The sequence below is a fragment of the Rhododendron vialii genome, chromosome 6a, assembly GCF_030253575.1.
Source record: "Rhododendron vialii isolate Sample 1 chromosome 6a, ASM3025357v1".
Lineage (NCBI taxonomy): Eukaryota > Viridiplantae > Streptophyta > Magnoliopsida > Ericales > Ericaceae > Rhododendron > Rhododendron vialii.
The window spans coordinates 22,120,794-22,143,749 of NC_080562.1; the positions used below are offsets into that span (position 1 = coordinate 22,120,794).

Here is a 22,956-nt window from a genome sequence, read left to right on the forward strand (position 1 = left end):
GACACCTGAGAAAACCAGGCTTAGCGAGGAAATGGCTAGTCCAAGAACTCAGGAGGTGCTTAACCTCAGGCACCAGAGTCCGAGGGGTCGAGGCAGACGGTCTGTCTCTGGTACTCCTGGTGCCGGAAGCTCAAAGGCAGCCCCCGTTTCCTCGGAAAGGCCCCCGGAGAAGAGGGCTCGGTATGAGGAAGGGGACAAAGCCAGGGGGAAGGAGAAGGAGAAGGAGACGATCCTTATTACCGAGGAGGGGGAGGGGGGAGAGGAGACCAGCGAAGGGGACGGTGGCAGCTGGGTCCATCCAAAGGATCTTCCCTGGGCTCCGGAGTTCCGCCATTATGCCGGACGCCAAATCCATCACGCCAACAATGTCTCTAACCTCGGTACCGCATTTGGGGTGCTCCGGGCTTGCATTCTTCCAAGAGATACCAAGGCCGTGCAGGGCCTCACCAGGGAAATCGCACAAGCACCTCTCAATGTGAGTTTTTGCAGCATTTCAATTCTTCCCTCCAATTGGGAGCCTTATACTTGTAATATATCCATTTTCTTGTTGGCAGGCTGGCGCTCAAGCCCTTGCCATTAGCGACAGAAGCAAAGCCCAGGAGAAGGAGATCGAGGACTTGAAGCAGGCCCTTGCACAGAGGGAGGATGATCTAAAAATGGCTCGGGAGACCTGCGACCTCTACCTCGCAGACTTCCAAAGGTGTGATACAGAGAAGGTGCTTGCCGAGGGACGAGCTACGAAGGCCAAAGAGGATGCAACTACTCTTAGGGTCACCCGAGCTCGCGAGGTTGAGAACGCGAGGAACAAAGGCTATGATAAAGGCTGGGACGCAGTTGAAGTGGAATACAAGAAGCAGGTTCGGGAGATCGAGACCGAGATGTATAAAGATTGCTTCTTGGACGGATTACGCTGCAGCTATGAGGCTCTTCTAAGAAAGCTTGATCTCCCTGAAGATTCAGAACTCTGAGCCGTACCCCAACCCCCTCTTGAAGAGCTCGTGCTGCCCGAGGAGGAAGATGAAATGGGGCCGAACCCCGAGGAGTTGCAGGCACCCGAGAACAAGGCTGATCCCGGCGCCCCTGCTCCTGCTGACACATGAAAGAGCTTCACCCCTCCCTTCTGAAAAATGTTTTAAACTTTTTGATTTACCATTTAACTGGACGGCTCCGGACATTTGGAGTTTGCTATTCTAAAGTTTATAAATATTTGTTGTTGTGACAGGCGCCAAATACTTGGCCGAAGCTTGATCGCTTGTAATGGTTTAAGTAGGATTTGAACTTGCGATTCACTGTGGTTTTTGTGAATGAATGCTTTCTTTTCCTGGACGTTACGTTTATCTTTGAAATGCTTGTATGAATTTATGGTTGCTGCTAGGGTATTGTTCCCCCTGCGTTGGTGAGACTTGTGGAATTGTAAAACAAGTTTAACCGAAGCATGAACCGAAACATTCGCCAAACATACTCACGTAAGTTAGTTCAGAAAAAGATGGTTTGTGGGTGCCCCCCTACTTCGGGCGAGCATGCTGTGTAAACAAGTAGGGAGGGAACCAAAGCGTAGGGCTTAGTTTCCGAAGACCCCGCCTCTGGGAAGGTCAAAAGGGGCCGAGTGACCTAATCCGAAGAAAGTATTTTGAATTTCCATGCCCTTGATTTGGGTTAGGGTGCCTCGGTTATAGTTAAGAGATTAGAGGAGTGATGGGCAGACTCATGATAAGGTGGTGCTGCCGGGGGATTTGAGCTGGAGTCTCGAAAGAGAGATGGCGCTGGCCATGACTTCGGGATGCAGCGAAACCGAGCAGTGAATGACTATTGGTAGGTCGATATAAAGGGCTCGGGAAGAAGCCGAGTATCCTTAAGGCAAACGACCGAAGTCCAAACGACAGCGAAGGTCAGGGAGACTTTGTGGGAATTTTGTCTAAGGGTATTACCCAGGAGAAGACATAACCCCTAAAGTCGAAATAAAACGGTCTGATCGATAACGAACCGAGTGGAAAAAGTAAACAACAGAAACAGAAAGAACAAGCATTGGCAAGGATAGAAAATTTTCATTTGATACTTGTTTGGTATTGTCGTTACATAAGCAGGTTGTTCCCAAAACAAAATTACTTAGAAGATAAATACTGGTAAAAAGGAAGTCGGCGGGTCCTCGGAACCGAGGCGCTGCTAGCCATAGAACTTCTTTAGGTTGTTTGCGTTCCAGGTCTTAGCGATAGGAGAACCATCCAACTTCTCCGGCTTGTAATTTCCCAAACCGAGGTGTTTGAGGACTCGGAAAGGACCCTCCCAATTGGGCATTAGCTTTCTTTTCTTGGACTTCTCCACCACTATCTTCCAGACGAGGTCGTCAGATTTGAACGACCTAAAACGGACGCTACAGTTGTAGCCCTTGGCAACTTCCTGTTGGTACAATGCGAGCTTGATCCTTGCGTTTTCACGTTCCTCCTCGGCCAAGTTGAGATCCGAAGCGATGTTGTCATTATTCACCGACTCGTCGAAATTTTCAGTACGCATTGTTGGGAGCCCGACTTAGAGGGGAATGACAGCCTCCATTCCAAATGCCAAGGAGAAGGGAGTGCGACCGGTTGATCGCCAAGGTGTAGTACGGTAGCCCCAGAGTACCCTAGGTAGCTCCTCGGCCAATTTGCCCCAGCGTGACTCGAGTCAACGCTTAAGCCCAGATGAGATTGCCTTATTTGCAGCCTCAGCTTGCCTGTTACCCTGGGGGTAAACCAGGGTGGATGTGTCCTAGTTGAGGCCATATTCATCTAATAGAGATCGGTATTTCTGACAGGTAAACTGCCGCCCGTTGTCCGTGATGATGGCGAAGGGAACACCGAAGCGAGAGATGATATTTCGCCAAACGAACCGAATGACATCTGTTTCTTCAATAGTTACCAAGGGCTCGGCTTCGACCCATTTGGAGAAATAGTCGATGGCAGTTAAGAGGAACTTGAACCCATCGGGAGCAACGGGGAGCTTACCAACGACATTCATGCCCCACTAAAAGAAAGGCCAAAGGCTGGTGAAGGGGCTAAGGTCCCGAGTCGGCTGGTGGATAATTGGGGCGAACATCTGGCATTTCCCACAACGCTTGACAAACTCTTCAGAATCCTTCTTCATTGTTGGCCACCAATACCCTTGGGAGATGGCTCGGTGAGCGAGGGATCGTCCACCGGAGTGACAACCACTGTCACCGGTGTGAAGCTCTTCGATGATGCTCGGTACTTGGTGGGGGTGTGCGACCAGCAGATACGAGCTGGTAAATGATCTTCGGTAAAGCTTACCGTTCGGATTGAGCCAAAAGAAAGCAACTTTATTTCGAAGTCGGTGAGCGTCCTTGTCGGTGGGGAGGACATCATCTCGCAGGTAGCCAATGATCTCATCCATCCAGCTCGGACCAAGCTCAATGCTGAGTACTTCTTGATTCAATACTTCAAGTTCGAAACTGGGCTTGTCAATGGAGCTGAAGGAGATGGAACGATGTCCCGAGGAGGAGCTAGCCGAGGCGAACCCCGTAAGAGCGTCGGCATGGGCATTCTGTTCCCTGGAGATATGTTCGACTCGGATAGCTTTGAAATTTTTGATGAGTCAGACGATAGAGCTAAGGTAAGTACGCATTCAGTCGTTCCGAGCTTCCTCCGAGAGCTGGTTGACTAATTGGGAATCACTGTAAACCACAAGTTTTTCGATGCCAAGGGCTTCGGCCATTTTGAGCCTGGAGATCAGTGTTTCGCACTCAGCCTCGTTCTTGGAGGCTGGGAAGTTAATAGAGAGGGAGCTTTCGTGTAAAACGCCGAAAGGGGAGAGGACAACTCCGACAACGTCATTTACTAGCCACAAACGCCGAAAGGGGAAAGGACAACGTCATTTACTAGCTTGATGTTCCTTCGCTCAGATCATGTGGCGGCTTTCTCCGTTGGGGAATAACATGAATTCTATTCAGGGTGATTCAGTTCTTGATTGGTGGGATAACCTATTAGAGAGATGGAAAGGGATGAAGGAAAACAAGAATGTGTGGGCTGCAGTGGGTTATATCGTTTGGAGAATTTGGAAATGCAAAAACGACGTTTTCAGTAATAAACTGTGGAGACCGGATGCGGCTTGCACTGCTACAATTTGCGAGGCAGTAGATTTCTTGAAGTCTAATGAACGAATACCAAGGATTGGGGACTCTGGTCATGCCACCATTGTAGGAGAGCAAGTTGAATGGAAAAAACCCATGAATGGGTGGGTTAAAATCAATTTCGATGGGGGACTGGACAATCACCGGAAGTCAAGCGGGCTAGGCATTGTGATCAGAGACTCGCGTGGCCATTTTAGAGCGGCTAGAGGTTTTCACTTCAGATTTTTGATGAGCCCAGTAGTGTTGGAGGCGATGGCGGCACGAGAAAGTTTGGTCTTTGCGAAAGAACTTGGGTTGCAGAAGGTGCATATTGAAGGAGATTCCCAATTGGTGATTGGCATGATTCAAAAGCAGCAAGATGTCAACACAGCAGTTGGGATTCTAATTGCGGATGTGACCCGGCTAAGGCAGGAGTTTGAAGATACAAGAGTGAGTTTTATTCGAAGGATTAGCAATTCGGCGGCGCATGTTGTGGCCAAAGATGCTGTGAGAGGGAGTGGGATTCGATCGTGGGAATTCTTTCCCCCCCCCCCCCCCCCCCCCACCAGGCTTTTTTCATCCATCATGTAAGGATGAGAGCCCTTTTTGATATATTGATTTTATTTTTCATCCATCATGTGAGGATGAGAGCCCTTCTTGATGTATTGATTTTATTTCCCTGAGATTTATAAAATCTATCCTAAACTTTGGCAAAAAAAAAAAGATATACGTACATTGGGATTCATCACTCTTGTAGTTTTTAATTACTAGTGAGTATACGTACGGGTTTGGGAATAATATCCCATCCAGTGTGAAAGTATGTATATATCCAAGTATTGTACTCCAGTTTCTTGCCGGTGAGGATGAAGTACTCCATCCAACCACATTGAAATCAATGCCTATTTTTAGGCCACACCATGCCTTCCCACTCACCCTTCAAACAGAAAGAAAGCAATAAATATAAAATAAAATCAACAACTCTTATTACTTCCATTTTGGCCTAAATAATTCCTTCTTTTTTTAAAATTTTTTTGTACTTTTTTGGTATTAGTTTGTTTTGCGTCGATTTTTTTTTTATGATTATTGGTTCTTCTCGACGATATGAATACAAAAAGTTAACATTATGAGCAAAATATTTAAAAAGTTCAAGCAATTCCGAGCTTGATTTTGTTTAAGTGACTTGGCTTAATTTTGTCTTTATTCGAAAATAAAAAAACTTGCATTTGTCAGCTTTGTGTAAAATTTTGGGAATTAGTGGTTTGTCTCGATGATAGGAATTGAAAAAGTAAAATTATAAACCCAATTTAAAATAATAAAGACAAAAAATAAAAATTATTAACCAAATTAATTTTTTTTACTTTTTTGATTCATATCATCAGTCAAACCAATAATTTACATAAAGCTGACAAATGCAAGTTTTTTTTGAATAAAAACAAAAAATAAAGCCAAGTCCCTTAAAACATCAAGCTCGGAATTGCTTTTTAAATATTTTGCTGATAATGTTTAACTCTTTAGATTTCCATCGTCAAGACGAACCAATAATCTTATAAAAATCAACACCAAATTAACTAGTACAAAAAAAATAAGTAAAAATAATAATAAATGAATTATTTAGGCCAAAACGGAAGTAAGTTATAAGAGAGTTGTTGAAGCCATTAATTGGGAGACTTAGCCAAAAGTCCCTCATATTTACATTTTTTGATCTTAAGTACAAACATTTTTTGTAATCAAATATAAGGACAAATGTGCTTATGAAAGTGCCTAAAACCATATGGTATCCTATGAAAATGCCAAAAATCCTAGGGTACTATTTACACCCGTTTTTGGCACCAAATCTTGGACTAGGGCTGGAGGGCCATTTAATTAGATATTAATTAAATTGGGCCAATATTTATAAGCTTCTCGGGCTAAAGATTAATGGGCCACATTAATTTCGTTATTGGAGCAAGGCCCAATTGATCAAAACCCAAATGAAACGCGATACACTGAATAATTTTCCCACTTGGATTATTCCCGAAGGAAGTAAAGCCCACATTTGTTTTGGAACACGTGGAATTGGGTTGATCAGTGGCTAATTGATCCTATTTTTTAGGAGTTAATTAGTTGCATGATAAAAAAAACGTGGGTATGTTCGATGCAAGAGAATTTCTAACTGCCCATTGCCTATTTACCTGCCACGGAAGAGGAAAACCAGGGAGCCCATGATCTTGGCTCAACTGCAAGTAAATACCCACGATCGTAGAAAAGCACATGGGCAATTCAATTAATTGCTAGGAACCGCCAACAACTTGGTTTAGTGGGACACTTGGCACTGCAAGAGCAAGGCTGGAAAATACACATGCAAAGCCGAAGACCCTTGCCTATAAATAGAGGAACTCAAGAAGAAAAAATGGTTCACACACCAATCAAACCCAGCGCTTAAAAAACCAAAGTCTTCCCAGTGAAGCAATTATCTCATTTCTCTTTCATTTCTATCTCTCTTGTACCCCCAACTTTATTATTACGATATAGTAAAGTTATTCCGTCTCTCTTGTATCTCCAACTTTATTAGTACGATATAATAAAGTTACTTCTACGTTTGTTCCTCTTTTTCTCATACGGTTGGGAAATTCAAAGTCCTCGCTCGTTGAGGCAAAACCACGAACCTCATTGTGGCCTCACCCTTTGGGTCACATGCAGTCGCACTACATACAAAGTCAGATTGAGGCGCTCAAGCCTTTCATACGTTAGACGACGACAAGTCCAGGCACGCCCGCGCTCACACCGCATACGCCATTGGATTTTCCGCTCACGCCTACCCGGCGGAAAAGTGGGAAACACTGAGACAAGGGCGAGAACAAGTTTTTCCAGTGGTAGATAGCGTGTCTCGACGGGGGTCATTGTCTTACTTGAGTAATAGATGGGTTGGTGATCCCATAGTTCCAGTCGGACGAGCACCAAGCTTATAGCGTGTGGAGAGACAACCAGGTATGGGACCAAGTCCTCCTGGTCCCGAGGCGTGACGAGGAGTGGGGCCTCGGAAAGGTAAGTCTTCAACTGCTGGAGAGCTCAATCACAGTCTTCTGTCCAATTGTAACTTCGTCAACTGCCCTTTAAGAGGGCGAAAAATGGCTGGCATTTGTCGGAGGAGCGACTGATGAATTGGTTCAAGGCATTGGCCATGCCTATTAAACGTTGAACGTCCCTCTTGTTGTGGGGAGCCGATAGTTTCTCAATGGCAAGTAGTTGAGCGGGGTCAGCTTCAATACCGTTTCGGGAGACGAGGTGACCGAGAAACTTGTCGGAGCTGACACCGAAGGCACACTTCTCGGCATTGAGGCGGAGCTTGTGTTTTTTGAGGATTTCAAAAGCTTCGACGATGTGGGTCAGGTGATCACCGGCGAGCATGCTTTTGACCACCATGTCATCGATGTAAGCCATCATGGTGTCGCCGAGTAGACGCTCAAACATCTTGGTTATTTTTCGTTGAAAAGTGGCCCCGACGTTCTTCAGGCCAAAGGGCATAACGAGATATCCAAAGATTCCGTGAGGGGTGATGAAGGCCGTGTTTTTGACGTCTCCTTCGCTCATGGCGATCTGATGGTAGCCCCGATAGGCGTCCATAAAACTGAGTCGGGCATGGCCAGCTGTGGCATCGACGAGCTGGTCAATCCGTGGGAGGGGGAAGAAGCCCTTTGGGCAGGCGTCATTGAGATTGGAATAATCGACGCAGACCGATGATTCTTCTTGACCACCACAGTATTGGCCAACCACCTGGGGTATTGCACTTCTCGGATGGCCTTCGCATTTAGGAGCCAGTTGACGTCTTCAATGACAGCTTCGGAATGGACCGGGGAGGATCGCCTTGCTCTTTGCACAACTGGGTGTTTGGCTCAGTCAATGTAGAGCTCGTGGCAGATAAACGAGGGATCGACCCCGGGCATCTCATACGAGGTCCATGCGAATACTTCTATGTTCATGTTGAGGAAGTCAATCATCTCGTTATGTTCGGTGTCACTAAGTGAAGAACCGACAAAGAACGAACAGGAACCGTCTTCGGTGACGGGGACAGAGACAAGATCTTCTATTGCTTTTTCGTCAACCGGTCTGCCGACGTCTTCCAGAACTGAAGCCTCGGGCACCTCGATGAGGTTGACCTGGGAAGTCTGCTTACTGCTTTGGACTGCGTTGACATAACATCTTTTGGCCGCGGTTTGATCTCCATACAAGTCCTCCTGGCGTCCATTAGCACCAATGAAGCGAACTACCTGGTGATAAGTGGAAGCGATAGCCTTCAGCTTATGGAGCCAGGTGCACCCGACAATTGCATTGTAAGGGCTAAGAACATCGACAACCACAAACTCTATGTCAAGGATGACCGATCCGACACGGACGGGAAGGGTGATCGTGCCGAGGGGCCATACCGGTGCCTCGTTGAACCCGACAAGGGGAACTTCGGAGGGACGGAGGTCGATGTCGGAGATCTTCAAATCCTTGAACAGAGAATAGTACATGACCTCAACTGAGCTGCCTTGGTCCACGAGGACGCGCTGGACATTAAAGGTTCCGATGCGTAGCATGACCACGAAGGCGTCATTATGCAGGAATTGGACTCGCTCGAGATCTTTTTCGGTAAAGGTAATGGTTCATTTGGAACCATCGTCGGTTCTGGCGCGCTTTGGCTCAGGACTGACCAACATGACCTGTTTGGAAGAAGAAGCGTCATTCAGCTCGGCAAGAATGATACGAGCGGCCTCAGAGTTTAGAGGGTCGTGGATAACATGGATCGTTTGAACTTCTTCTTCGGTATGGTTCTTGGCACGTTGTGCTCGAGCCCTGGTCTTCTTGTTGTCGATGAGGTTACCGAGATGGCTTCCTGCAACAAGCTGCTCCAAGTAAGCCTTGAAGGGCTTGCAGGCAGTGGTGAAGTGAACTTGCTCGTTAACGATAAGGTTCTTGATTTTCCCGTTCTCGGTGCCGAGTTTTTGGTTCGGGAAGGAGAAGAAAGGCTGATCCTTCACTTGGTCAATAATCTGGTAGATAGGAATGGTGAAGACGATTTTCTCGGCGTTGAAGTAGCTGGGCTTCGGTCCTTTCCTTGGTGACTACTTAATGTTGTTGACCTGCTTCTTAGGGGTTAAAACAGGTGTGGGAGTCGGAGCAGCTACCGAGGCTGACGCTGTCTTTGAGCTCGTGGGCTTCCTGATGCCCCTTTCATCTTTGGATTCGATGAGCTGGCACTAGTCCTCTATGCGAGTCATGAGGTCTTTTATGGAATTGGGCTTGTGGCGAGCGAGATCGTCGTACAACTGTTCATCCTGGGAAGTAAGGCCGAGCTTGAATTTTCGGGCCGAGATGACATCGTCACAACCCTCTATTTCATTGAATAACTCCCAATAGCGACCAGCGTACTGGCGGAGCGTTTCGTTGTTTTGTTTTCGAAGAGCGATGAGGGAATCGATCTCCTTCTCGTGCTTGTTGTTCATGACGACCCGAGCCATGAGGCATCACAATGGGAGTCGAACGAGGAGATTGACCGGGCTGGGAACTGGTTAAACCATGTGAGACCCAGGTTCCCGAGGCTGGCAGGGAAAACCTTGCACAAGAATGCATCGTCCTGACAGGGAAAACCTTGCACAAGAATGTATCGTCCGAAGGATCATTTCGGAGGAAGAGAGACATAACGAGTTTGTATTGGACTTCCTTTGGGAGGTGACTGAGTCAATCTCTCTTGTGAAAGGAGAGGTCGTGAGTTTTCCGAGCCTGGCGTTGCGATGAGGTTGGATCGAATGGTTGGAACCGTCTAGATGCTTGGTCGCAATACGCTTCTTCAGGATAAGCTGATCCAACCTCTTATACTCCTTTCTCTTCAGGACGACGCTTGCCGACTTATGGGGAGAACGCTCGTGGCGCTATTTTCGGTAGCTATCCCGAGGAGAAGGCTCGAGGCATTCGGTGACTGGGCTTCTGTTACGAGCTTCTTTAGAGTGTGAGACGATAGGACTTTTGGTTTGAGCATTCTTCAGACGCTCGTGGTATCCCTTCGTCTGGAACACCAAGAAGCCGTCGTCTTCCTTGGCAGCCCTTGTAAAGCTTGGGGTGGATTCATGCTACCCCTTGCTAATCCGAACTGAATGAGTGGAAGAGGCAGAAACGCTTCCTGCTCCGAGCCTCTCAAAGGCGGATGGTTTCCCACAAGGTTGCTTAGGGGAACGAGAACGTTCCCTACGCCACGCAACCCTTTCGGTTCGACCAACCTCTGCACCTGGTGGCTCGAGGCGGTCTTTGACTGAGGGCCGAGGTCGGAGCTCCACCAGGTGGCCTCATTCGCAACTACGGGGAGGGCTATGATGGCTTTTTCTTCCACCACGGCTTCCGAAGGAATGAGATGGGGAGATCTGTAAGAGATGCTTGATCTCCACCAACTCGTCCCAAACATGCTTGTCTCGTTCCACGACTGTTGTTAGGTCGTCGATTTTCCGTTCCAGGTGGCGGATGTAGGTGTGGAGTTCAGAGGACGGGCCTCCATCCGGCGTTGAGGTCCCGGCTCTGACTCCGATGGACATATAAGCTTTCCCCAAGGCGTTGGCTCCGCCGGAGGCCAGGTCATGGTCCCCAAGGGGGCCGAGCCCTAAGGTGGTGTCACTACGGTGCGTTTCTTCGACCTCCACCATATCTTTAGTAGGAACGATGAACGGAGTTTTCTGGAGAGAAGGAGATGAACGCTGAAAAGATGGCTAGGTCCCCAGCAGAGTCGCCAATTGTGGGGGTTCGATTTGATGGGACCTTGACCATAGTTCGGGTTAGGTTTGTTCCTCCATTTGCTCCGCGCCTTCGCCGCTGGACCTGCAACAAGTCACTAGGGCTGTGGAAACCTAGTGACCCTTCGACGATCAAGTTAGATCTCAGGGGAAGAATATAGGTCTAGGGTTAAGGTTGAATGGCATACCTCTCCAGGTGAGTATCCCTTTGTATTTATAGACCTAGGTTTACTTGGCCTCCAAGCCCGCGCGTGGAGGACACGCTCGGCTAACTGCCTTGGGTGACGTCATAAATGACGAGTGGAGCAAAACGGTTACAAAGCACATGGCCAGATCTGATTCCAATGATTAAGCTTGTCGCACAACCCTCATGGGACCCATTTGGCGAAACTACTTTTAGGCGGCTTCGGTAGCACCGGAACAGATATGTTCTGCGCTGCTGATAATTACCGAAGCTGGCATAGAAGTCTTGTCACCGAGCGCTAAACCAAACAGTATGTCGAAGACATTAGCTTTTACCAAGTTGCGGGCCAGACCATCACGGTGTATTGGTTCGAACCATTTGGCTCGGTTACCGAGATGGTAACCGAGGCCACCACATAGTGCTTGTATCTCATGAAGCCAGTACCACAAGGATGAAATGGAGAAAGCAGTCTCAAACTCCCACATGCCTGAACTTACTACATACTCCCTCCGTCCCAATTTACTTGTCCCAGTTCTATTCTAACTGGATTAAAAAACTAGTTATATCTTTAAAGTGGTAATGAATTTTATATCCAATATACATCTTGTTTGATAGATCTCGATTTGTTCTATTATTCAATGTTTTCGAAATCACCTAAAACATTATAAATTACAAAATATAATTAATTGAAAAGTGGCACGAACTCCAAAAAATGACAAGTAAATTGGGACGGAGGGAGTAACTAATTAACAAATGAAAAAAAAATTGCTTTGGCCACTTCCTTGGTACCAAAACCAGGCTACAGCAAGCCAGAAGACTTGGTGTCCACACTAATTCATTCCCCTAGAAATTTGGGAGATGGAAATAAGCATCAAACCTTAAACTTACCTTGCATAATTAAATCTTGAAAATATTGAATGCATCAGTTATGGCTAATGGCATCATACTTGATGAATTTTGACCTCGGCCTGCGAAAAAACTTGCAAATTACATCAATGCTACTAACGTATAAAAGCAGTAGAACTCCATAATTTTACTTGTGTGGAATATGGTCCATATTCCCTTAGGCTTTCCCAAATATACAGCTACAAATCATTTGCGGGTCTATTAGCTACTGAATTATTGTAGTGGTGGTACTGGATTGTTATGCTTAACATTTTGTTAAAACGCAATGATCAAGTTCCGAGTCTAATTGAAATTTCTTCCTAATCAAGTTCTGGAAGTGTCGTATCCAAATACTTATAAGCCCCAATATCATATTCTAACCTCTTATTGCAAAATCCAAATCTGATTCTCTAATTAGAACACTATGGTATTCCGACCTTCATGCAAGCAATCTTTTTATTTTTTTTCACTAAGCTTAAAGAGAGTCCACCCAATTTTCATAAAGAGTAAACAGTAGTGTCCACCCCATTTTGGGAAAAAAGACATAGCAGATGTAGCAAAAGGGGAAAAAACTAAAACAAAGGGTGAGATTAGATGCAAGTGAAAGCATATTCAACAGAAACCCCATTCCCCAAATGACTGAAGCACTTAAATTGAAAAAAAATAGGACTACATACATGCAAAGACAGGATTAGATGCAAGTGAATCTGGAAAAATAGATTCGAAAGCTTAAAAATCCGATTACCTACAGATTTAATGGCAACTTCGGCTGGTGGTGTTTCCTCTGGATAAGATAGGAAAACAGAGGGTGAGATAGGCAGGTGGGTGTTAAAAGAGAGAGAAACTGTGTGTGTGTGTGGGGGGGGGGGGGGGGGGGGGGGGGGGAGGGAGGGGAGAGAGAAACAGGGGTTTCTGGAGAGAGAGAGAGAGAGAGAGAGAGAGAGAGAGAGAGAGAGAGGAATTTTGGATGAAACAGGGGTGAGAGACAAAGAAAGAGGTTGCGTGTCCAATCTGATTTTTAGGGAGTAGCTCACCGGTCTGATTTTTGGGAAGGGGTTTGGTAAGACAATGACATTTTTTGGGGGAAGTGTAAAATCTGAGTTTTCATCCTATCCATTGGTTCAATATTCAAGTTCCATCTCAGCTCTTAAAACACCCAAAAAGTTAGTATGTGAGGAGACAATTTGAAAAAACCTCCTTGTATTGTTATATGGATATGGAGTTGTCAAATAGCTATATAGCTCAACTCTGGTGAAGTCCTATATAACATTGATACCATATAACTTTAAGAGCCACAGCTTTATACATCAAAAAGGGAGGACGAAAATGTAAGCGAGTAGTGCCTTATGGATCTATTGCACATCCTAGTGCTAGCTGAGAAATTATACATCTTAAAAGTTCAAATCCACCATCCTTGTCCTTTCCAATATCATGGTTGATCAACAAGTGCAACAAGTTAGTTCGAGGGAACTATCCATGTACAGATATGCTTACAAAAACAATAGCTATAAATGCAATGAGTAGAATAACCGTAGTAATACAATACTTGTACTCCCATCAAGATAGTATCACAGTTAAAACTTCGATGAGCAGCATCTCGATCGTAAATTCAAAAGAAAACAATTGCTAACCCAAAAAGAAATCTGTACTAGCCATCAAACTAAAGAAACCTATCAAGTTGAGGAGAGATAATGCGTTCAAAGGATGTGATCATGTGAACTCATATATATGTTGTTATCATGTGGCAATTGCTTGCAATGAAAAGAAAACATTTTCATGTGTCTGTGTATATTCGTTTACACATAATCGTATGTAAACAATTATTATTATACCAATGCATAGAATGTGTCAGTTCCTCCTATGCGATCCCCGTATTTAGTGCCTTATGTGCTTTTGTACCTCCATTCCCATTTCAACTTCCATCCCCTTTTTGCTATGTTCCACAAAGTAAAACCTCTCCATTGTATACATTCTATAAGACATACCCTCCCCTTTAGACAATTGATTTGTTCCTTCTCCTTTTTTTGTTATTATATTACTCCAGCAAATGTAGTCAGTAAAGTTACCTCTATTTCTCGGACGGAATATAGTTACTGAAAGCACACATGTGCATATCTAATTTGTAGCATTTCATAATAAACAAGAACATAGTACTAAATTCTCAACAAAAGTGTATTAAGACTGTTTTTCTATAACATCTACCTTGAAACATTTAGCCTTCAAGGATAAACACCATCGATGACCTGCACCAGTCAAACAAATTGAAACAATGAAACAAAACAGTGCCAAACTATTCAGTTTCAGATGACAAAGGAAATGCAAGATTACTCTAACAAATTACTAATTAGATCTTTGATGGCTAAAAAATTCAAAGAAAAACTGAAGAATAGACATATCCCCTTCCTTGTATTTCTAGGTCATGAAGTAGAATTTCTGGTTGGTCAAAGTTTGGCGCGATTTTTCCAATTGAACTCCTTAGTGGGGGAGATTGAAGGGTAATTCTCGGGGGTAGTCTTGACTTTTTGCTACGCACGATAAAGTCGTGCCCGTTGCTTTTAAGGCTTTTTGTTTCGGTGGGTAGATCGATATCTGATAATTTACATTTATATACGTATGAATTGTTCATTTTTTTCAGAACCAAACAACACAAGTCATCCATTACATAAAATACCTATTACAAAGGCTAGTCTGAGCAAGATCATGGGCTACGTCTTGCTGGTGGCCTTGATTACACAAACAAACTCAAAAGCTAAGGCTAATAGCATTCAATCTAATATGATGTTATGCAGCAAAATAAACATTTTGCAAAGCAAGGACCACTTCAGTGCAACATGTGAGAATATTGATGCATATAAGACCTTTGCTCTTAACCCATCTCAAAAGGCTGAAGAGAGGTCACACTTCCATAATTGCTTATTCAAGAGAGGTCACGCACCGATACTTGAATAAGCATGGTGTCTGGTGGGAACATTGCTTATTCAAGAGAGGTCATGCACCAAAGCAATGTTAACAAGCATGGTTTTAGCTTACCACAATGAGCGTGACCTCTCTTGAATAAGCAGGATTTTAGCTGAAGATAGGTCACGCACCGATACTTGAATAAGCATGGTTTCTGGTGGGTCGTACTCTTAAGCAAATTCGGTTAAATCAATTTGTTAGGAGCCATGGTAACAGATTCGGTTTATCAATTCTAAATGCTACCCAATTTCATATGCAAAACGATTTCATGCATAGGGGCAGTGGCCTACAATGAAGCATAGCCCCGAGAGTCTACATAAATTAAAATCAATGACAAAGAATAAGTCTCTCAAATAGGTGATCAAACAAACACATGGTCAGAAAAGAAAAACTATTCAGCACACCATATCAACCATTCATTGTTCCATAGATCATTTCATAGAAAACTCACCAAAATGTTGAACCAAAATAAAGTAGAATCAATGAGGCAATGATCTCCAATCATTCTCTAGCAGTCATAATAGAAACTCTAGACATTAGTACGAAAAAAGATAAAATAATCTTCACTTATAATCACACATCACCTGTTGAAAGCATTAATGCCTTGTTCTCTTTGCTTTTCAAAAAGCATTTTTCAAAAAATACCCCCTAAATTTTCCCTACTTTCAACATTTCTCTCTCTCTCCACTTATTACCCCTATTATTTTTCAAAAAAAAATTCAAATCCAAACACAGCATAAATAATTACAACCCATGTTTTACATAATAAGAAATGGTGAGAAGTCAAAATATATAGGAGAATAAAGTGCCAAGTTCTATGAAGCGGACTTCCTGTTTTACCTCACCTGCCGAAAGCTGCAACCATCATCAACTTTACCATCATCTGCATACCACCCACTGTACCACCATTCACTAACCACCACCACCCCCATTTTCCATAGATACCCTTGTAAAAGCCAGGAGAAGCTAACAAAAAATAGTTAATTAAAAAGGACATTAGGAAAATGTTAAAAAGTTTAAAAAAGCATAATGGTAATCCCCGCAAATGCTATGAAATGACCATAATACCCTACTTACAACACCTAATAGCAATTTACAGAAGTAAAGACCATAGTATAACAGTTGAGAGCCAAACATGCTACATGTGAATGTCACAATGTAGACATCGTTTCTCCTGTCTAGGTTTCCCAATAACTCCCTAAGAAGCGATATAGACTGTGTTACAATTATACCAAAGCGGTTAATGTTAAGGAACATGCATTGCACATGCAACATATTAGTTGTGAATTTGGCAATCCAAAGTAATCCTCAAGGTTTTTTCGATTATCTCCTCCACCTTTCTTGGGAGATGAAATGCCCATATAGCAAACAAAAATCTTGATATACGGTTATCCATACTTGCCTACCTTTACTACTTTCCTGTAGACACCCCAATTTGGCTCGACGAATATTTTGGGTCCCACCTCATCCCAATGATGAGCAAGTTTCCAATTGTTGCGGTTGAGCTCATGAAAGCCTTATGAACTTTGCGGAACTCTTAAGGTGTCACACCCAAAGTGGCATGACACCTGTCACAACCTACGTAACTATAGGGACCAGCGCACCAATAATAAGTAAAGGTCAACTGCGACTCACACGGAGACCAACCCATAGGTTATATTATATCAAACCCAAAACCTTGTATATACTGGTTATATACAACTCCTTCCAACCACACACAAATACTAGGGTACATCGCCCTTATTCCACATCACCAAACTGAATCTCAAGATAATCTTATATAACAGCCACTAATTAACTAGCAAACAAAATACTAGGGTACATCGCCCTTATTCCACGTCACCAAACTGAATCTCAAACTAATCTTATATAGCAGCCACTAATTAGCTAGCAACCTCTGCAAGAGCAACCTCTCCTATCAACTGACTGGCACTGTAGTGGACCAACCTCTATCTCGAACCAACATCAACAACCAAAAAGGTGACAGGAAAATGTACAATAGCAACATAATAAAAATAAATGTATTTTAAACGCTTTAGATGGATCAAGGTAAAAAGGTCCGACCAACATCATTTTATTAAAATGGTAACAGAAACCAGCAAAAATTATATCTCCACTTTTCTATAAATTTTCTCAACCCGCAAACTCATTCCAACAGCTTATCCAAAAGGATTGCCGGCAAGTCAACAAATCTTCCATCACCACTGCAAAATAATAGTATATCACGTTACCAAATGTGCCAATGAGTCGTTTTAACTCATGATTAAATTAAGATGGTACCGTTACCTCAATCACATGCTCGCATATAGCAGCGGTGACGAGGGCCATTCTTTATCACCAATAGTAGGTACTAGCAAGTTAGATTAGTAATCAACCAAAGGGTAAGCAACAACCAAGCTTACTGGCAAACAACAACCAAGTTTGCCAATCAACCAAAGGAACCAAAGCTTGCTCAACAACCAAATGCTAGCAGCAACCAAACTTGCAAACTAGAACATTGGCACAAGAGGTATAAAAATTTACTTTCAACTCAGCAAATAGCATTTGATCCATCTAAGCAACGATTGTCTCCCAAAATATTCTCAAATCAAAATAAGACTTTTAGATCAGTAAAAATAATACCGCAATTGAGTAGGTAGAAAAGAGACATTTCAATTTATTATTAAAGTTGTAAATTCTCACCTTACAAGAAGGTCAACTCCGTTACTGACTCTACTCCTTACTTGCCAGAGATGTGATAGTAATAGCTCTTGTGCTATCTTCACCTAAAATATGAATTATGCACCACCCCATAAGGTACTTAACATTTATGCGCAAATGTTAGTGAGATGCATGACAATGCAATTACACAACCAGACATCCCTGTGGTCAATGAATTTTTTGATATATTTTTATTCATTTTTTTGCTACAAGATTTTTACCACAAAACTTAGACCCATATACGAACATCATATTAAGATTTCAGAACTTTCTGAGCTTGCAAACTATTTTTAAACAATTGAAAATCAAACCAAAAGTCTGCAATAATTTTTGGAGAAACAAATTTTATCCAACTTCAATCCCAAAACTGTTTTATTTCACAAATAATTAAGCTACATGGCTAACATATATTGAAAGCTCTATGTGTCTAGTTTCTAACAAAACTAGCGGAATGTGTTTTCGAGTTCCCTAGGCTGAGATATAATCGTTCACATGAAGTGCGACGCAGTGACGGTGCTGACTGCTCTGTCTGAAAGCTGAGAGCAGATTAGTAAAACATTTTTAGTAATTTCTGTAATTTGAGTAAAATTCTGAGAATTTAACACAAGTTCTAAAAATTATAGAGGTATCTTCAGGTAAAAGTTTATAAAATTAAAAGCTCAGGAACTGTAGAAGAAAATTCGTCAAAGTCATGGTAGATTACCTTCCTAGAAACCATAATCTTCATAATCAACTTTACTACGAAATTTTCCATTCAAAAACCTTATATGTCTCAACTAATTAGTGTTAATCTCACATTTTAATCTATACTTTCTGTGACCCAACTTACGAGTAAATAAAAGGGTTATTTACCTAGACACCCCTTAACGTTTACCCGTTTTTCACGGACACCCCCTCCACGAATTCTCGCTACGGTCAGACCCCCTCATTAAAGTTTCCATTTGGGGGGCCCAACTCCGTTGGACGGAAATAATGAAAAGACTAATTTGCCCTTAGGTATATTCACCACAGCATACCCCCACTCTTCTACTTCTCTCCTCCGCCTCCGCCTCCCATCACTACCAACACATCCTCCATCGCCTAAGCACCCACAACCACCATATCCACCATCGTCGTTCATGGCAGCCGACCATTGCTGCCGCTGCTCCTCCGCCGACGACAGCGACCCTCTCTCCACCTTCTGCCTCCACGCCCCCTCTCCACCTTATGCCTCCACACCCCCTCTCTTTACCCCACATCCTCCATCGCCTTAGCACCCACAACCACCACAAAACCACCAGCTGCAGCCACCGGTACACCACCTCAATAGCCACAAACCCCCAAACCCTCCGATTTTGAATTTCAGAGCACCAATATTCAAAATTAAAGCCCTAACTTGAATCCCCTAATACAAAGCAAAGAAATCCGAAACCCTTACCTCTGTAAGAGTTCGCCGCCGCCGCCGTTACAGTGAACCACCACCTCTGCCGCCATACATCAGCCACAAACCTAAACTCAAACCCCCAAAACCCTCCAATTTCGAATTTCAGAGAGAAATTCTCCATTGTTTTGCCACAGTTGTGAACTGGAAATTCAGATTTTAGGGCGCTGTTGCGATGGGTGTTCCATTTTCTAGGAAATTCAGAGAAAATATTGTGGTGGCTGTTGGTGGTGATGATTGTGGTGGTGCTGGTGATTTGGGCCTAGGGTTTTGGTTTTGGTTTGAGATTGTGGTGTTCGGTGGTGGTGTTTGGTTGTGGCGAGGCTATGTGTTTGGCTGTGGTGAGGCTATGTGTATGGTTGAGGGTTGAGGGTAATATTGGAACATTTTATTACTTTTGAAATAATTTTAGTAAAAAAATTAACAGAACTGGACGGAACTCTAACGGAAGGGGTGTACGGGACAAAAAAACTTTAATGAGGGGGTCTCGCCGTAGCGAGAATTCGTGGAGGGGGTGTCCGTGAAAAAAAGGGTAAACGTTAAGGGGTGTCTAGGTAAATAACCCTAAATAAAATGGCATGTTTAATTTTCAAATAAATAAAGAAATCCGAATCTCTTACCAATAGATTAGGTTGCTCACTCTCTCTAGTGGAGTAGCAGAAAAGGAGAACAAAAAGTCCTCTAAATTTTTCACTCACAACTCTATGAAGCATGAAGTTGAAAGTAGTTGCATGCATGAGGTGTCAAAACATAAGACTATCTAAGTGTCTTTTAATTTGAAGCATGAGGTGGCTATGTTAGTCACCCCTTTTATCTTCTTCTTTGATTCCATGCGGCTAATGTATTGCACAATTGGACAAAATCTTGTCTACTTGTGCATATTAGGGGCGGGTGTTACAAATCTTCCCTCCTTATAAAATTTCGTCTTCAAAATTTACCTACATAAATCAAGATGAGGATACCAATGCCATCACTTCATCGATCTTCTCTTCAACCAAATGAACAGAGCTATACGGAGCACTTGATTGACCCGAAACGGGCAACATGAGATCTTAGCTTTTCAGTATCCCTTGCTAATCTTAACAATCTTCTTTTCCAATTCATTTTTTTTTTCATCCTCACAATTTCCTTAGATACATCATACTAGAGATCAAAAGTGTGTGTATACATATTTCATAAAAAGGTTTGCCACCAAATAAACTTTACTGAAGGCTAAAGGCACAAAAGTCTCACCTTTGCAAAAGCTTGAATTTCCCTTGCAGTCATATCAAGTTCAAGTGCATAACCTATTAGACACAGAGCCCATTCTGGATCTTATTTTACAACAATTCTGTAAAAATTAGAAAAAGTAATCTATGTCGCCTACGGTACTAACAGTGAAGGACGAACCCGTTTCTCCATAGTGAGAATTATGTGCTTCATAAGTCATGACATGTAAGAATGATACTTGGTAGCCACAGAAATTCCCTCGCAGATGTAAAGTGGAAAGGAATACAGTAAAATGCATTTAACATGAGATTTGGAAAAAGATCTTCACTTGCATAATCTTACCCTGATGATGGACTGATGGTGATCTACCATCAGAACTTTAAGCCATTGAATCTATTCAAGAAATGTTGCCACGAAGAGTGTTAGACTCTATCTAACAACACAAGCATTTGTGATTACCAAATTCTTGTTCCGACTTCTAAGGGAACCAAATTCTCCAATAAGAGCATCGCGCTAACTTGTTATAATCAGAACTTGGAAGCTATGTCATAGCCTTCAACCAAGTCCTTTGTACCAATGTTAACTACAATGCAACCAATAGCCTTCATAGAGTTGAGACAAAAGGTGTGATTTCGACCCTTACCCAGGGATTGAGAATCCTTTCGGTGTAAATGGAGAAATGGTATCATTTTCATTCCTTTCCTGTGGATTGAGAACACACTTTTGGTGTTAATGGAGAACGGGAATGATTTTCGTTCCTTTCCCATGGATTGAGCACCCTTTTGTAAACAAATTATATGCTTATTGTCCCCAACACAACAACATTGATAAAGAAGTAGGTTTCTGCAAACCAGACCTTTCTTAAGTACCATAGAAGAACTCCATTTTTATCAAGATCAAAAAACAGCTATTGTGAGTTCTTTACTTTCTAATTTTGGTATTCACTAATACATTCATGAGTCATGACAACATAATTTCCCTATGAAAAGCTACAACTCTTGGCTCTCCACTTATCATCCAAGAATTTGTTTGAAATGAACTGCCAAATCCTTCTTTAGAAATTGACATCAAAGTTAAGTAAGTTAAACGTAAAGAGTCAACAAAATAAACCTCAGCCGTTGGCACAAACCAAATAATGCATATACTAAAATATTTTATCAAAACCATCATTTTTTCGCATAGTTATATCAGCAAAATATAACACAGAATTTCAATTAAGATAATAAATCTAATCCCACAATAAAAACAAATAGCACATCAAAGTCAGATAAGTTTAGTGAGGGAAGAAAGTACCTGAAAATTTCAACAAAACCGACCTTTAATTCTAGAATGTTTCCAGAACATCCAATGAGAGGGTTTCAACGAGGGATTCAGAGGTAGAGAGATCTAAGAACCTAATAAACAAAGAAGCAGTGACGATTGAAGTTCGAGCTCTAATTACTTATCATGCGAGTCTCACATATTTCAATAGCACCTAAAACTTACATATTAACCAAATACAAATTTGTCACAATACGTTACCCTATGCCCCTTTTGGAGGGGCTACAAAGCATGACCAACAAATGAGTTGAATTTTGCCCTATGCCCCTTTTGGAGGGGCTACAAAGCGTGACCAGCAAATGAGTTGAATTTTGTACAAACTCGCCAAAGCCAAATACTAAAAACAAAGATAATCACCTAATTCATTCAGAGCATTATGCAAAGAATAAAATCAACCAACCACGACCAAGCCTCCAAAATAACTCTACTCCTCTCAACATAAACCAGAAAAGAAGTACAAGAAAGAGAAAGAGAGAGAGTGTCCATTACCTTATTGAATCACCACAAAATAGCTCCATCACACCTGCAAAGGAAAAAAAAAAAAAAAAAAGGCATGAAATATCAAATCCTACTTGATGGGTTTCCCTCAAAAATTCCTGCCCCCCACCAAGGCACCAACCATGCATGGAAGATGAAGTTTATTATCCTTAAATTTTGGATTTACCCAATCAACTTGCCTTTTTTTGAACCAACATACTTAAATTAGTCAAAATGGTAATGAACTTCCTTTTAGGAGAACCCCCAGTAAAAGAAGCAAATCAAAAAGGAAAATCATAGCTTACATAATCGAACACATCCCCAATGTCCCATTAAATCGTTGACATTAACAATATTTCAAATTGATACACAAAACACCAAACAACTTGGTGGTTAAAATTCATTCATAAATAGTTCAAACATGCCCATCCAAAAAAGTTTCAAGCTTGTGTTAACAGGGTCTTCCCACAAGGGGCTTTAACAAAGAAGTTTCAACCAAAGGATCCATAAAATATAAAAAAAGAAAAAAAAAGAGAGAGAAGAAGAAGAAGTAGTTTCAACCAATGTTACGGGTTTTCTACTACTTAAACAATTAAAGAAAATTAAAAAATGTACCTTGAAACAATGGGTCTTCCCAAATGAATACTACTCAGTTCTAGATGACACGGGAAATGCAAGATCTTTCAAACATAAAAATTGAGCAAAACTCCAGTTCAAAATGCCCAAAATCTCATTTATTTTTGTTATCGACAACCTGGTAACCCAAATTCTCATAGTTTTGCACCTTAAAAACCATATTGTAGCATAGACCTATAGAGAGAGTAAGGGAAAATTTACCCAGTGAATTCAATTGAAGTACGGTAGAGACCAATTGAGCTTGTGAACCATGCAGTCAGAGAAATGCCTTCTATGGAAGCTTACTGGAAACCCTAGGTCAATTCTTCATCTGTCAAGAACAAAA

General features: G+C 42.5%; 1 protein-coding gene and 2 long non-coding RNA genes across 3 annotated transcripts in view; 1 reads left to right on the forward strand and 2 right to left on the reverse strand.

Annotated features, from left to right (window-relative positions):
- Positions 1-2,745: 2,745 nt before the first annotated feature.
- LOC131328488 (uncharacterized) lies at positions 2,746-3,356 on the reverse strand. Its single transcript, XM_058361430.1, has 2 exons — positions 3,174-3,356; positions 2,746-3,000 (listed from the first exon to the last, which is right to left on the reverse strand). Exons 1-2 carry the CDS (start codon positions 3,354-3,356, stop codon positions 2,746-2,748), a joined length of 438 nt encoding a protein of 145 aa, XP_058217413.1.
- An 8,432-nt stretch (positions 3,357-11,788) lies between these two features.
- Positions 11,789-22,956, reverse strand: part of LOC131328773 (uncharacterized) — a 34,224-nt gene continuing 23,056 nt past the window's right edge. The window contains exons 19-26 of the long non-coding RNA XR_009200500.1: positions 22,833-22,941; positions 22,008-22,041; positions 21,515-21,592; positions 20,223-20,275; positions 17,552-17,634; positions 15,715-15,815; positions 14,114-14,154; positions 11,789-11,994 (exon numbers count right to left, since the gene is read on the reverse strand). This is a non-coding gene — a long non-coding RNA (uncharacterized LOC131328773). The remainder of the gene's footprint in view (positions 11,995-14,113; positions 14,155-15,714; positions 15,816-17,551; positions 17,635-20,222; positions 20,276-21,514; positions 21,593-22,007; positions 22,042-22,832; positions 22,942-22,956) is intronic.
- Positions 13,782-15,431, forward strand: LOC131328776 (uncharacterized). Its single transcript, XR_009200503.1, has 2 exons — positions 13,782-14,898; positions 14,992-15,431. It is a non-coding gene; the product is annotated as an uncharacterized LOC131328776 (long non-coding RNA).